Below are 14,635 nucleotides of genomic sequence, written 5' to 3'. Positions count from 1 at the left end.
ATGAGAGTTTAAGTAAAATAAATAATGTGCAGCATGCACAGCGTTTTTCCCTTTGTAAATTACTGCAATTTAATTTCTTTCCTTAAATACTGTTTTATAACAAAAATTGTATTTTTGCATGTACTCTCTCTTAACATTTCCTCCACTCTTCCAGCATTTAAACATCCTATAAATTCATCTGCAATATTTTTTTTTAAATTTTTGTCTCCTCTCCATCTTAAATTACATATAAGTGTGTGTTTGCAGTGTCTGGGAATTATTCCTTTCCTTTGTACATTTACCCATACTCCACGTAGACTTACGCGTTGTTACGTGCTAGTAAATATGTATGTTGTATGGTGTCCGCCATTAAGCCACTTGGCTACTTCCAATACGGAAAGATTAAGGGTGGGGATTTTCATTGGTTAAGCGTTTAGACCACATCAAAACTTTGAATCTGACAGATGTGTGTTGGCTAGTGCTTGTTTGCATCTTATAACTCATCACTTTATAATATTCCAGACACTGTGGGACCTTGCTTACTTGATTAGTGAATATCAGAAATTGTTTCAGTCTTCAGTCAGTGTAACATTCAGTGAATTCTGGAAACATTCAAAATTTCATGTTTATTAATATTCCAAAATCATGTGGAACTGACCCGATACTCATTTCATTAGAAATATATCATGTTTGCTGCGCTTTTAATATATTTTGGACAAAATTCTAGATCAATTAGTTTTATTGTTAATATTTTTATATAAATATCATTTTCTGGTAAAAGCAATATAGGGAAGGTTCATGTTTTGTTAGACCCTGGTCAGGTTACTCTCAGACAACATCGTCTCCCCATATTTTAGATGTGGTACCACATAACACAGAGACGACAGCGATTTGTTATAATGAAATATTAATAAAGTATTTTAGTAACCTAGAAATAATATAAAATGCTTAAGTAGAGTCTTTCAATTCTGCAACTAAAACCATAATGGACGGCATTATACTAATTGAATGCTCATAATTGAGGAATGTTTCAGTCCTACTGGCAACAAAATGTTGCTATTCTTGGCATCTGCATGAAAAGAAAAAAAGAAAAAAAAAATCATAAGTTTACTAACTTAACAAAAACCAATTACCTGAAAGTAATAATTACACCCATTCCTTACATTATTACAATAGTGAAACTACGATTATCTGAAATTCAATTTACTTACTTATACGAGGGTAGCTGCTCTATCTCAATTTTTGCCAGTCCACGAGGCTTGGCTTCACCCAATCTCTCTGCCAAATGGAGCAGAGCTTCATAGTTTTCAGTCTCTGTTGAATCAGGGCTACCCAAATCAGCTTGACTGTATGGTGACAATGGAGCATTTGAGAACATAGCACTGTAGACAGAAGTGAAAAAAAAAAAATGTAGTTTCACCATAAAACTGCATAATTACAAAATTCAAGCTACAATGGATTCAACAATTCAATCTAAAACTTATTCAACTTGACGAACTAGCTCTAACTTCTAAGCTTCATGAATACAACAGAATTCCCCTCCTCCATAAAATGTCATTTCATAGAGCATGACGTACCACAAAGGTACTGTCTGAATGGGTAAATATGATTTACATCATGTTCGGCCTGGAATCTCATTGACTGGAGTATAGTTATCTTCAGTGATGAGTCCCACCTCGAACTGAGCCCTGATGACAAGTGAAGACATGTCTGGAGATGCCTGGCATAGCAATGGGATACCAACCTGATTGTCATGTGCCATATGGCCTGCGAACCAGGAGTAATGGTCTGGGCTGCCATTTCATTTCATAGTAGGACCACTCTGGTTGTCGTCCATGGCACCCTTACAGCACAGTAGTATGTTGTTGATATTCTACGCCCTATTTTGTTGGCCTTCATGGCAATCCATCCTGGACTTACATTTCAGCAAGAGAATGCCCATCCACACACAGCATCAGTTTCTACTGCTTGTCTTCCGGTTTGCCTAATCTTACTCTGGCCAGAAAGGTCCCATGATCTCACCGCAGTTAAGAACCTTGGAGCATTCATTATGGGAGGGGCCCATTAACCAGTTCAGGATTTTGACGATTTATTGATTTTAGCACACTGCAATACTTGGTATTTTATAAGTAATTTAACACACTTATAAAATGTGTATAATTTAAAACGAGTAACACTAAATAAGCTAATGACTTGGAGTATGAAGTAGAAAAGATAAATTCTAATATATGGTATATCAAATTATTGAAGATTTTTACACTGTTCAATCACTTGGAACTCAGCCAAAGTTCAGCTTTTTTAATGCCAAACTTTTTTTCCTACAAGTTTTCCTTCCAAATCGTCTGCTTGAGTTATTGTAGATTCTTCGGGCATATAAGAGGAAGTAGTGTTTCCTGTAACGGCAGAAAAAAATTAGAAGCTCTTGTACGATGAAGGAAAGTAGAAGTTAAGAATGACGTACAAACTTTGTTGGAAATTATCCCTCCGACGTCTCCAAACAAAAAGTTTTGGGAGATAAATCTGGTAATCTAGGTGGCCGCAGGTCACATAAGATGGTACTTCCATCAAGGAACTACATTATCATTGGGTTACTTGATGTGTGCACTGTTACACCATCTTGCTGCAACTAGCAGTGTCGTTTACACACCTTTAACACTACTAATTGAATGACGATATCCTGGTCACACTCGGAGGAGGAAGAGCCACCAACAGGCATACAGTTCTTTTGCGCACAACTCCAACTTTCTGTGGATTTAATGGCAACTTTGGGAAAACATAAGGGTTTACTAAACTCCAATCTTTGTAATTCTGGCTGTTTACATAGCTACATAGATGGAACTATTGTTCATCAGAGTATAAAACATAATCACTATTGCAAATAAAACACAAAAAACAATGACAGTAATGTAGTCTATTTCAAATGTGATATTAGATAGAGTTACAGATTTTTTTTGTGGGTCTGCAACCGCTCCTGTAAGACATTCCAGTTTTCTGACAGTTTTCAGATTGACTTTCTCAGAAAACGTATCAAGGATGCATGGATATTTGCCACTCAGGCATCACTTCAGACCGAACATCAGCCGGAATGTTCGGATTCCTTCATACGCTATCTGTTTTTCTGAAACTAGGGACTTTGCGTGAAATCTTCTCAGTTGTTAGGTGCTTTTATTTCAGGAAAAGCTACCCTAAACTCTTCCTGGCAATTTAACAAAGATTACAATTTGAAGTAACTTTCAACAACAAACACACATTCAGTCTGGAAAAAAAAAAGGAGGTGTGTGTGTGTGTGTGTGTGTGTGTGTGTGTGTGTGTGTGTGTGTGTGTGTGTGTGTGTGTGTCTTACAATGCCATATCTTGCTAACACAGACATTCCTGATAGTAAGAAAGTCATGATTTTTTTTTTTTTAATTTCAGGTTGTGTAACTTACAGCTCACCCTTATTTTTAATCAATATAGTAAGTAACACTTACAGGAAGTGTAACAGAAGCCCTGGATATGATGTGGAAGCAGGAAGAGTAGGAGTAGGTCTCCACCGGCGTGGTCCAACACGTCTGCTGGGTGTGCTAGGTCTACGACTTCGTGTTGATAGGTGATCTACTTGAGCTGTTCTTTGCTGTAACACAACAAATGAAGGAAAATGTGTTGATGACAACATACCATAGCATACCATAAAAACACAAAACTGAGATTTAACATAAAAAAGCAACACATGTCTATCTTCACTGAACACAGCTTGTAACCCAGAGGCCAAAGATTTAATTTAAATAGTAATTCTTCAGCAGTTCCAATACTGCAACCTACTTTTACACGATCTTCCTCTGCATTACCACTTGCCATGTTTTGTTCTCTTGTTTCAGGTGTTTTTCCTTACTTCATAACTTGTAAAGGATCTCAATAAAAAGTAATTGTACAGTGTCAGCCACCTCATTTTGATGTGAAATGCTCCCTCCTCTGCACTGCAAATTTATATTTGGACTGATTTCTGCAAAACTACACTGTCTCATTATGACCTTAGCTTTTCACAATAGTGCTTTACAAGCTCAATTATTCTACTCCCCCCCCCCCCCCCCCCCAAAAGCTGTTTACTGTTCAACAACCACACTCCCCTTGCAGCATCATCATAGCCATACCCTACACCTCACCTATAATACTTCATTCACTCGATTCCTATCCTTGCAGCTGTCCTACTTTAGAGTTTTTCCTACCTTCCCACCTCATTTATCTAGATATCCACTTTATGATAGGGTCAGTCTTTTTTAGACTGCCATCATAACAAGGGATACGCAAAGATTTCTCAGTTTTTGAAGTTGAATATGAAGATGGAAACAGAAGCTCACACTGTCATACACAATATGCTGCTGAGGAGTCAATACTGGTGTTTATTCGCCACATGGGCCAACTGAAGGTTTTTTTGCCAATTTCAGGGCTTTACAGAAGGGCATTTCTTCTGTGCTGGCATCAATTTACACCAGTCATTTATTATTTTATATTTATTGCAATGAGTACAGTGATTATCTATGTCCAGATAGTTTTCTGCCATGAAAGCATCTCCAAAATTGCCACTACTGTCACCCATCACAGAAAAATGGAACAATGCTTTGGGAACTAACTGCTCCACTTTTATGTTTCCCTTTCTTTTTCTCTGTAATGACTCCTGAAGTGAATTAATATCATTACAGTTATACAAACAGCAGCCTTGAATCTTTTGATTATTATAAATACAATCATATTCACACTAATCTGTGTATACTAACTCAACACTAACCTGTATATACTACAGTAATACAACACCAATTTAAGACCTAGAATATATACCAGTTATGCACAAACCAAATTTGTGTGTCAAGCACACAACTTAGGACGAAAAAACTGAAAATTTGGTTTAAGCTATTCAAAAGTCTGTAAAGCCAAACTAGATCCATATTTCTTAAGATTAGCGCCAGAAAAGCAGTTTTTACCTGGCAATAATTTATGTGAAACAATATTCATAAAAATAACACACAAAAAACTCAATAAATTCAATTTCAATACTTGGTTAAAAATGCAGAATTCTGAGATTTTACAAAATACCTGAAATTCCCCAATTTTTCCATGTAATTGAATTTCCAGAAGAAAAGCCACCCCAGGAACTGCATGTGGACTGTGTTGTTAATACTGTTGGTAGGAAAGAAGTAATAAACTAAAACCTCATATCCAGTGCTCAAGTTTTACTGCATGAACAGTGACAATGTGGTGAACGATAAAACTTTCCTTTTCTGGGGGAGGGGGGGGGGGGGGGAGTAGGGGGGGAGGGGGTGAGGTAGGGGGAAGGGAAGGAGGGAGGATATCAGTGAGAAAGTTTCATAAAGGTCTGGAATTATGCGGAAAGTTTACTGGAAGTCGTTAAGTGCGACTACCCTAAGTGGGTAGTTTACGCACCATAAGTTATGCTGCCTTGAGAGAGAGAGGGATATTAATACTTGACTTATTGTGTTAAATCTTTAACCTAAGATTATACTTCTTAATAAGTGGATTAAAGCAGTATTTTAAATTTGGTGAATAATAATATGAGAAACTAAAACCTTTTGTTGCCCTTGGAAGCCATTAGATACGTAATTGGCAACTAGTACTGGGTGGCTATTTCAGCTGTTCAGTAATGTAACAGACAATTCGGCAGTAATTACTAATTCTATTAATAGGAAAGAGAGAGTACCTCTGTTACAAAAATCGGTGGTGGAGATGGAGTAGTCGTGTGCAGATGGGTGCCATGCAGCTGGTGGAATGTAGATCGCTGGTCCGCCAGGAGTTCCACTGCATCAGCATGCTGCAAATGTGATTTTCATCACAATGTAAATTTTCAAATACTATAATGTTATTCCAACAAGTGGGAAGCATACACCTGAACAACAAAACCAAAATATAGACCCGAAACAAGAAGTCACTACCTTGAAATAATCTTCACAAGATGACTGCAATCGATATTAGGTAAATCCAGAGAGGAGCCAAGGCTGTCCCCCAGCTTTCATTCGACTATGCTGCCACAAAAATTGCAGGGCACATTTCTGGAGCCCTTAGCCCTTATGTGCACTAAGGAGGAAATAATGACATTCACACCAAATAGTCAATGCTATGCACGGAATCCAAATCGTCTCCTTGCTTATGTGGGTTTTATGTAGCTTAAATCACTAAGCCTCGATAGTTCTCTTTAGATTATTTAAAGTTTGTATGTTCAAATCTAGTTCAATTCGCTAAGCATTCTTTATACACTTGCTAAGAAAGGATTTTTGAAATGCAATCCCTCAAGGAATCAAAGCAGTATCCCCCATCCTTCCCACACCCTGCCCGTACCTCACTCTTTGGTCCAAGAAACATGAAATCTGGTGGCAATATGTATTTTATCGTACTCTTCCAATGAGTGTATTTTATCGTACTCTTCCAATGAGATGTGTAAACGGGAGATCCTCTGCTGACAGTGATTTCAAGTAACTAGCGACTGAACTGTAGCAGATGATGGGGTTTGTAGGGCTGAATTTAAATTTGTGGTCTAACCTAACCACAACCTTGTGATGTGCAAATGTACCTCAGAAAACAGCAATCAACCATCTGCGGGAGAATTAAAATCACGATCCCTTTGTTCATAGCATTTGAGGCTAAGCTCAACAAGCAAACTCAAGACAGAAAAAATTCATAATGTGTTTGTTTGCAAAGACATCTTCCGTAGCAAAATTTCAGTTTTAGTGGTAAAAGCAGACTGTAATATCGCACTGTCATTGGTTACCTGAAACTATCCTCACACTGAGTATGTTACCAACTGATTAGCAGTCCCGGTTGGCACTTGGTTGCACATTATGCATGATGAAAGCAGACTCTAGATGAAAAAAAGAATGATATGAGGAAAAGTAAAACCAAATAAAGTCAATATGATGACGAAAATGATGCAGCACAGTATTAAAAAATAAAAACATTCAAACCAATTACTTAAATAAAAATTATAATGTCTTGATCACATTTAGAAAAATAAAAAATTTCACTGCATTTGCTGAGATTTGAACCTTTCATCTTCTATACATTAGGTCTGTACACTGACCACTACGCTGAACTATTACACTCCTAAAGCCTGTTGCATTTACGACACTGGTGTCCCAGTCACAGCAATTAATTGACAGCCTTCAAAAATTTGGCTTCATGCAATGTCGTGTGAACCTTATTTAATGTAATACGAAATACAAAGGGTCAACCCACGATTCAGGATACATACCCATCAAGAAAGAAAGCCGGTATGAAATAATTGTTGTGGGAGTTTGGTATTAACGAATTGTTCGGTCATGACGATGAGCTCTCTGGTTGAAGGAAACCAGCTCAACCTACATCTGCATCCATACTCCGCAAGCCACCTGACGGCCTGTGGTGGAGCGTACCTTGAGTACCTCTATCGGTTCTCCCTTCTATTCCAGTCTCGTATTGTTCGCGGAAAGAAAGATTGTCGGTATGCCTCTGTGTGGGCTCTAATCTCTCTGATTTTATCCTCATGGTCTCTTCGCGAGATATACGTAGGAGGGAGCAATATACTGCTTGACTCCTCGCTGAAGGTATGTTCTTAAAACTTCAACAAAAGCCCGTACCGAGCTGCAAAGTCTTCCACTGGAGTTTATCTATCATCTTCGTAACGCTTTTGCGATTACTAAATGATCCTGTAATGAAGCGCGCTGCTCTCCGTTGGATTCTCTCTATCTCTTCTATCAACCCTATCTGGTACGGATCCCACACTAGTGAGCAATATTTAAGCAGTGGGTGAACAAGTGTACTGTAACCTACTTCCTTTGTTTTCGGATTGCATTTCCTTAGGATTCTTCCAATGAATCTCAGTCTGGCATCTGCTTTACAGATGATCAACTTTATAGGATCATTCCATTTTAAATCACTCCTAATGCCTACTCCCAGATAATTTATGGAATTAACTGCTTCCAGTTGCTGACCTGCTATTTTGTAGCTAAATGATAAGGGATCTATCTATCTTTCTATGTATTCGCAGCACATTACATTTGTCTACATTGAGATTCAATTGCCATTCCCTGCACCATGCGTGAATTCGCTGCAGATCCTCCTGCATTTCAGTACAATTTTTCATTGTTACAACCTCTTGATATACTACAGCATCATCCGCAAAAAGCCTCCGTGAACTTCCGATGTCATCCAAAAGGTCATTTATGTATATTGTGAATAGCAACGGTCCTACAACACTCCCCTGCGGCACACCTGAAATCACTCTTACTTCGGAAGACTTCTCTCCATTGAGAATGACATGCTGCGTTCTGTTATCCAGGAACTCCTCAATCCAATCTTTGTTCATTAAACGACTGTGGGGAACTGTATCGAACGCCTTGCGGAAGTCAAGAAACACGGCATCTACCTGGGAACCTGTGTCTATGGCCCTCAGAGTCTCGTGGACAAATAGCGCGAGCTGGGTTTCACACGATCGTCTTTTTCGAAACCCATGCTAATTCCTACAGAGCAGATTTCTAGTCTCCAGAAAAGTCATTGTACTTTAACATAATACGTGTTCCAAAATTCTACAACTGATCGACATTAGAGATATAGGTCTATAGTTCTGCACATCTGTTTGACATCCCTTCTTGAAAACCTGGATGACCTGTGCCCTCTTCCAATCCTTTGAAACGCTATGCTCTTCTAGAGACCTACAGTACACAGCTGTAAGAAGTGGGGCAAGTTCCTTCGCGTACTCTGTGTAAAATCGAACTGGTATCCCCTCAGGTCCAGCGGCCTTTCCTCTATCCCTCTGTCATCTATTTCTATATCTACCATTTTGTCATCTGTGTGACAATCTAGAGAGGGGACTACAGTGCAGTCTTCCTCTGTGAAACAGATTTGGAAAAAGACATTTAGTATTTCGGCCTTTAGTCTGTCATCCTCTGTTTCAGTACCATTTTGGTCACAGAGTGTCTGGACATTTTGTTTTGATCCTCCTACTGCTTTGATATAAGACCAAAATTTCAATGTGTGAAGCATCAACTATCAAGTAATTTTAATTGGCTTATAGCATCATTTTAGTGTATAATGAACATGGAAAAAAGGAGGAGTTGCAATATTTAACTGTTTCAGTCTGATTTCAATAGTAAATTTCCCAACTGATAAAATATGTAAAGACAGTGCTCAGCCTGAAACAATGTTTACTCAGTCATTAATTTACTATCTGATCATGATGCACAGTTTATGGACATAAACAATATAGCACCTTACAGCTCTAGGGCATGTTCATACACAGCAGTGAGGTGTACGAATAATAACACGGCACAATGCTTTAAGAGTTGGTTAGAAGAGGAAGTATGGAATGAAGTACACGCATAAATAGAAGCTAACGTGAAATTCAATACATTCCACTGTAGATTTGTGCCAATATTTGAAAGTAGCTCCCCTAAAAAGTAATGCAGTAAGCCTATTAAGAAAACAAGTAAGCTATGGATAACTAAAGGGATTAAAATTTTGGCTAAGAGGAAAAGGGAAATTTATATAGTGGCCAGAATATGCCAAGATATTAGCAAACTATTTCACACCTCCACAGTATTACCTCACGCGATCTTACCAGTCCATCCGCGTTGGGCATGACCCAGCCATTCCGCGCTGGGCACGACCCAACCATTATCTGTTTGTAGCCTCACATGCAGCCCAACCAGCTGGGCCACGAGACAAGATTCTCGGGCTGGCATACAAGCTGTGCACGGTCTCTGGTATCTCAGATGCCACTGCCCTCGGACCACATGCCCCAGCACACAAGCGACAAGATTTCTCTGGAGTATATTTACAATTTTGACCCTACACTACCACCCTTCCAACTGGAACACCTGGCAACATAGTTCATGATCATCGACATGACACTACAAAGCCATGTAATTTTTGATGATACTTCTCAGATGTCATACAAGCCCCCCTGGCCAATAGCAAATTCAATGCCGCGAAGGCAGTGTTGCCCCACTAGCTCGTCAATGTACCAGAGTGACAACTGCGACAAGAAACTTGGAAGGATAGATCAGACAACTGGATACCACCATCTCAGCTTTGGAGATATCTCAGTACATAAATCAATTTGACTCTCATGCCAGACAGCACGCAATGGCTCGTCAAACGACTATCTCAAGATACAAGTGGCAATGATCGTGTCCAAAACAATGGAATGACAACTAGCCCTGGTTGGCAGAGTTTTTGCTATACTACAGCAACAACAATACATGGCTGTTACAGACAACAATGACTACCGCCAATACATTCCTGGTGCAGCACACTGCTAGCATCCACGAGCAGATGACATGACCCGAGCGACTGCACAATCACAAGAGTGATGGCACTAGAGGGTGGTGACTTTCAGCCGGCTGCAACAGGTACGCCCACATCTAACGATAACATTCCCCACACAGGTGTGCCGATGTGACCAGGACTGTGTCTGTTTCACAACTGTTTTTGCTAAAAGTCACACAACTCCTCCATGCCTTGTGATCACCAAACGTAAAATATGGTCCACAATAGGTGTTCCAAATAAATTGCACTCTTAAGTCACTTAGAGCTGAAGCATGTGAGCCAAACTAGTTTCGGGCTGTTTGAGTGATGGTAATAGACTGTATTTGGCAGACAATTCAAAAAAATTGATACTTGCTCATCTACACTGGCTCTGAAGTGACCACCATTCTGAGAAACGAGCAATGGAGCTTACTATGCCTGCCCTCCAACTACATGCTACAAATGATACTTTTATCAAAATTTCCAGAATTGCCATGCACACTGTGGATCAATGTCCACACAAGAAATTTCCACAGCAGTTTCTGGTTGCAAATGTTCAAGAACCGATCTCGGGTGCTGATTGACTGTCGCTGTCATCTCTATGTGGACCTAATATGAGGTATCCTCATACAGTGGAGAGAAAATACCCTGTATCACCAGCAGTTCACTACAACATCAACAGACAGTTCCGAATGAGACTTTTCCGAGAGCATGTTCTTCAATCTCTGTATGTAACACTCATCTGTAACTACTAACGATAGTTGGACTTTAACTGCATACCAAAATACTTTTGTTAGGAAGTGAACCAGATGTCATGCGTTTTTACCTCCAGTACCTAAAGCAGGAATGGCATCACTGTCTCCAAATATTCAGTGTGAACGAAACAGCACCCCCAGGCAGATGACACACACACACACACACACACACGCACACACGCACTTGGGACATACCACACTGCACAACTAGTCACAAACACAGGTCAGTATGATGAACTTTTCTAATAGAGTGCCCTCCGTGTTCTCCACACTATGTGGAGAAAGTGCACATCTGAAACACGAGTGATATGAAATACCCAATGGTTAGTTACATTGTGCCTGCCTCGACCTGATCAGCCCCCTTCCAGAGTCTGAAGGTTTCCAAAATATTCTTTCTATGATCAATCATATCACCCGCTGTGTTGAGGTAACACCCTTTCCAGGCATACCAGTGGAAACGACAGTGAGGACATTTGTACAGTTGGGGATGTCGCGTTTCAGCTGTACGGCATCCATTGCTACAGACCAATGTTATAAATTTCAATTCGCACTATTCTCCACTATACGTAATCTTTGCATCATCCAATGCTATCACATCACTGCCTACCATCCACAGAACAATGGTTTGGTGGAACACTGGCATCAAAAATTCAAAGCAACACTTGTGTGTCGTGGGACCCCCATGACAGAGTACTTACCCTTGGTTCTTTTATTAGGCACACCTTCTGTGTTCAAAGACGACGTCTGTGCCTCTTTGGCAGAGACTTTATACAGCAAGCCAATCACTCTACCAGCATATTTTGTCTCTTTAGTACAATCACTGATAATTATGGAGCTACCAGCTCTAGTCCGGAAGTGAAACATCACATCGCATGACCAGGAATAAAGCCGTGCCAGTCCCATGGGTCACCAAGAATTTTCATGCACGAAGCTTTAGAAGACTGCAAACATTGGAAGTCTGTCAGTTTTTCAGTATTTCACCTCAAATCTGCCTGGATTTTATGAGATATAACCAGCACAGCTGATGCACAAACTGCTCACACTGGTGTCGCCACTCGCATCACTCTGGAGCACAACACAGAACATTGAGAATACTGACGTGTTCGAGGTGAGCCTTTATGTGCACTAATTCCAGTCACACGACATGTTATTGATAACGCATTACGTTATTTTCCGCCAATTTTACCCCCCTCCTACTAAAATATTTACAAAAAGACAATCATGCGGTGCATAACGATACTGCAATTTTCTGAGCTACCACATAATCGATCGAACCCTGAAAGCAGTGCATACTTTAAGCTGTGGAGAATTTTCTGTCCAGTGGAAATAACTTTTCAAAACGGTTCCTCTTTTAAGGATTATATTTTCCAGACATATTGTAGAAATGGGAAACAATGTGGCAGTGTAGTAAAAATATGGGAGTAAAAATTTGCCTTTTATATCATTGGCTCTGGCCAAAAGCACTGATGTAACTGACATTTCTCAATTTGCCGTGTTTGTGAGGGCTGTTGTTGAGTTCACCACAATGCATAAACTTTATTTTGTCCCAATGCATGACAAGTATGTCTGCTGACATTTTCTTGGTTAGTAAACATTAACAACAACTTAATAATGTTGATGTGGTACTTCCATACCCACAACAGATAAAAGTTTCACTGACACAGATGGTTCTGGATGAGGTGTGGCTTATGGTTTCCATACTGAATAAGATTGTCACAATCTATAGGAACTAACCCAGACCTTGGGCTATGCTACAGATCTGCATGTTACCACAACCAAGACCTGGACTCTTGTCAACCATTTACATACTGTATTTTCTTTTCATTTCATAATCGACTACCATATAACATCAAAAGTTAACTCCAAGATAAAATTTACATGTAGCTTATTTATCCCCTAACATCTTATTTCCACAGCAGTTTACCATAACAAATCATATTAAAATAAGCACTTTGGACAGATCTTTAATGTGGTATATGTCACAAGGGTAATCCCAAAAGTAAGGTCTCCTATTTTTTGTAAGTACATAGACCTGTTTATTTCTACAATGGTTTACATCAGTTTACAGCTTGAACATTTAACTATTTTTCAACATAATCACCTTTTCTGTCGATCATTTTTGTAGACGCTGTGGCAGTTTTTGTATGCCCATGTCATACCAGCTCCCTGCCACGCTGTTCAGAACGTTATGAACCTCTTCTTTCACCTCGTCGTTGGAGCTGAATCGCTTTCCGGCCAAATGTTCTTTTAAACTAGGGAACAGGTGATAGTCACTGGGTGCCAAGTCAGGACTATAGTGTGTGTGTGTGTGTGTGTGTGTGTGTGAGAGAGATTTGTTCCACTGAAACTGTTGCAGGAGAGCAACGGTTTGCTGAGCGATGTGTGGGCGAGCATTGCCATGGAGAATGTGTACACCCTTGCTCAAAATTCCTCTTCTCCGGTTATGAATTGCCCGTTTGAGTTTTTTCAGAGTCTCACAGTACTTGTCAGCATTAATTGTGGTCCCAGCAATTCAGATCCGATGATGAGGTGAAAGAAGAGGTTCATAACTTTCTAAACAGCATGGCAGCGAGCTGATATGACATGGGCATACAAAATCTGCCACAGTGTCTACAAAAATGCAATGACAGAAATGGCGAATATGTCGAAAAATAGCTAAATGTTCAAGCTGTAAACTGATGTAAACCATTGTAGAAATAAACATGTCTATGTACTTATAAAAAAATAGAAGACCTTACTTTTGGGATTACCTTCTTAGCTTCAGTGCACACTTAACATTTCTGGCGTTTTCATTTCTAAACTTTGGACTTTTAAAAGTGCTCACACAGTGGCTTTCGAGTTTGCAGGACGAAATTTATGTTTTTAGTATGGTTTCTGGAGCGAAAGTGTCAGCAAATTCAACATTTAGCACAAGATGCCATACTATGAATGAGAATGTGTTTTGGAAAACGTAACACCAGTGGCTAAACATGTCACTACCCCTCTCTCATGCACTCAATTTCATAAGCTAAACTGATACTTAGAACAAAGGAATTGTTTCTTATCATTTATTGATGTACTTTTGTTTACCTTAATCCATTTGTTTGTAGATGAAATCAGCTTGTCTCCCCTTCTGTGGCACAAATTGGTCTATGACCATTTCATTGAAATTTGGCTGATTCAGTAGTTCTTTTTCAAGAGAACACATTGCAAGTGCACAAAGTCTGTCCTCATTCATACTATCGTGCATAAATGTTTTCACTCGCTTTAATATAGAGAAGCTGTATTCTGCCTCTTCTGTTCTCATAGGAAAGGTTACTATTATTTGTAGAAGTTTAATACTTTCAGGAAATACTTTTGCCAAACTGTTTTCATACAGAAAGTTCAAAAAGTCAAAGCACCTGACGCTTTCATAAAATCATTTTGGCTATATGGCACATTCAATTCATGATGCAAGTCTGAACACTGCAATTTAAACACACTGAGAGCTATATTCAGTTCTTTTTCAGGGAAAAAGAATTTTATGTTTGGAAAACAATGACGGTTCAAAGAGTTGTGCAAAATGACAAGTTATCATTAAAATTGAATGGATCAGTGATCTGAATCATGATGTGGTCACAGACGTCTCTTCCTGCTCCCAGTGATCATCAGAG

General features: G+C 39.4%; 1 protein-coding gene across 1 annotated transcript in view; it reads right to left on the bottom strand.

Moving 5' to 3' along the window:
• The window catches only part of LOC126417067 (RING finger protein 44-like), a 115,314-nt gene that overhangs the window by 43,351 nt on the left and 57,328 nt on the right, over window positions 1-14,635 (bottom strand). The window contains exons 10-12 of the mRNA XM_050084960.1: window positions 5,672-5,782; window positions 3,450-3,592; window positions 1,191-1,361 (exon numbers count right to left, since the gene is read on the bottom strand). Of these exons, the coding sequence (XP_049940917.1) occupies window positions 1,191-1,361; window positions 3,450-3,592; window positions 5,672-5,782 (425 nt within the window). The remainder of the gene's footprint in view (window positions 1-1,190; window positions 1,362-3,449; window positions 3,593-5,671; window positions 5,783-14,635) is intronic.

This window comes from Schistocerca serialis, chromosome 8 (genome assembly GCF_023864345.2).
Source record: "Schistocerca serialis cubense isolate TAMUIC-IGC-003099 chromosome 8, iqSchSeri2.2, whole genome shotgun sequence".
Taxonomy (NCBI): domain Eukaryota; kingdom Metazoa; phylum Arthropoda; class Insecta; order Orthoptera; family Acrididae; genus Schistocerca; species Schistocerca serialis.
This window is presented reverse-complemented; position numbering and strand designations above follow the sequence as displayed.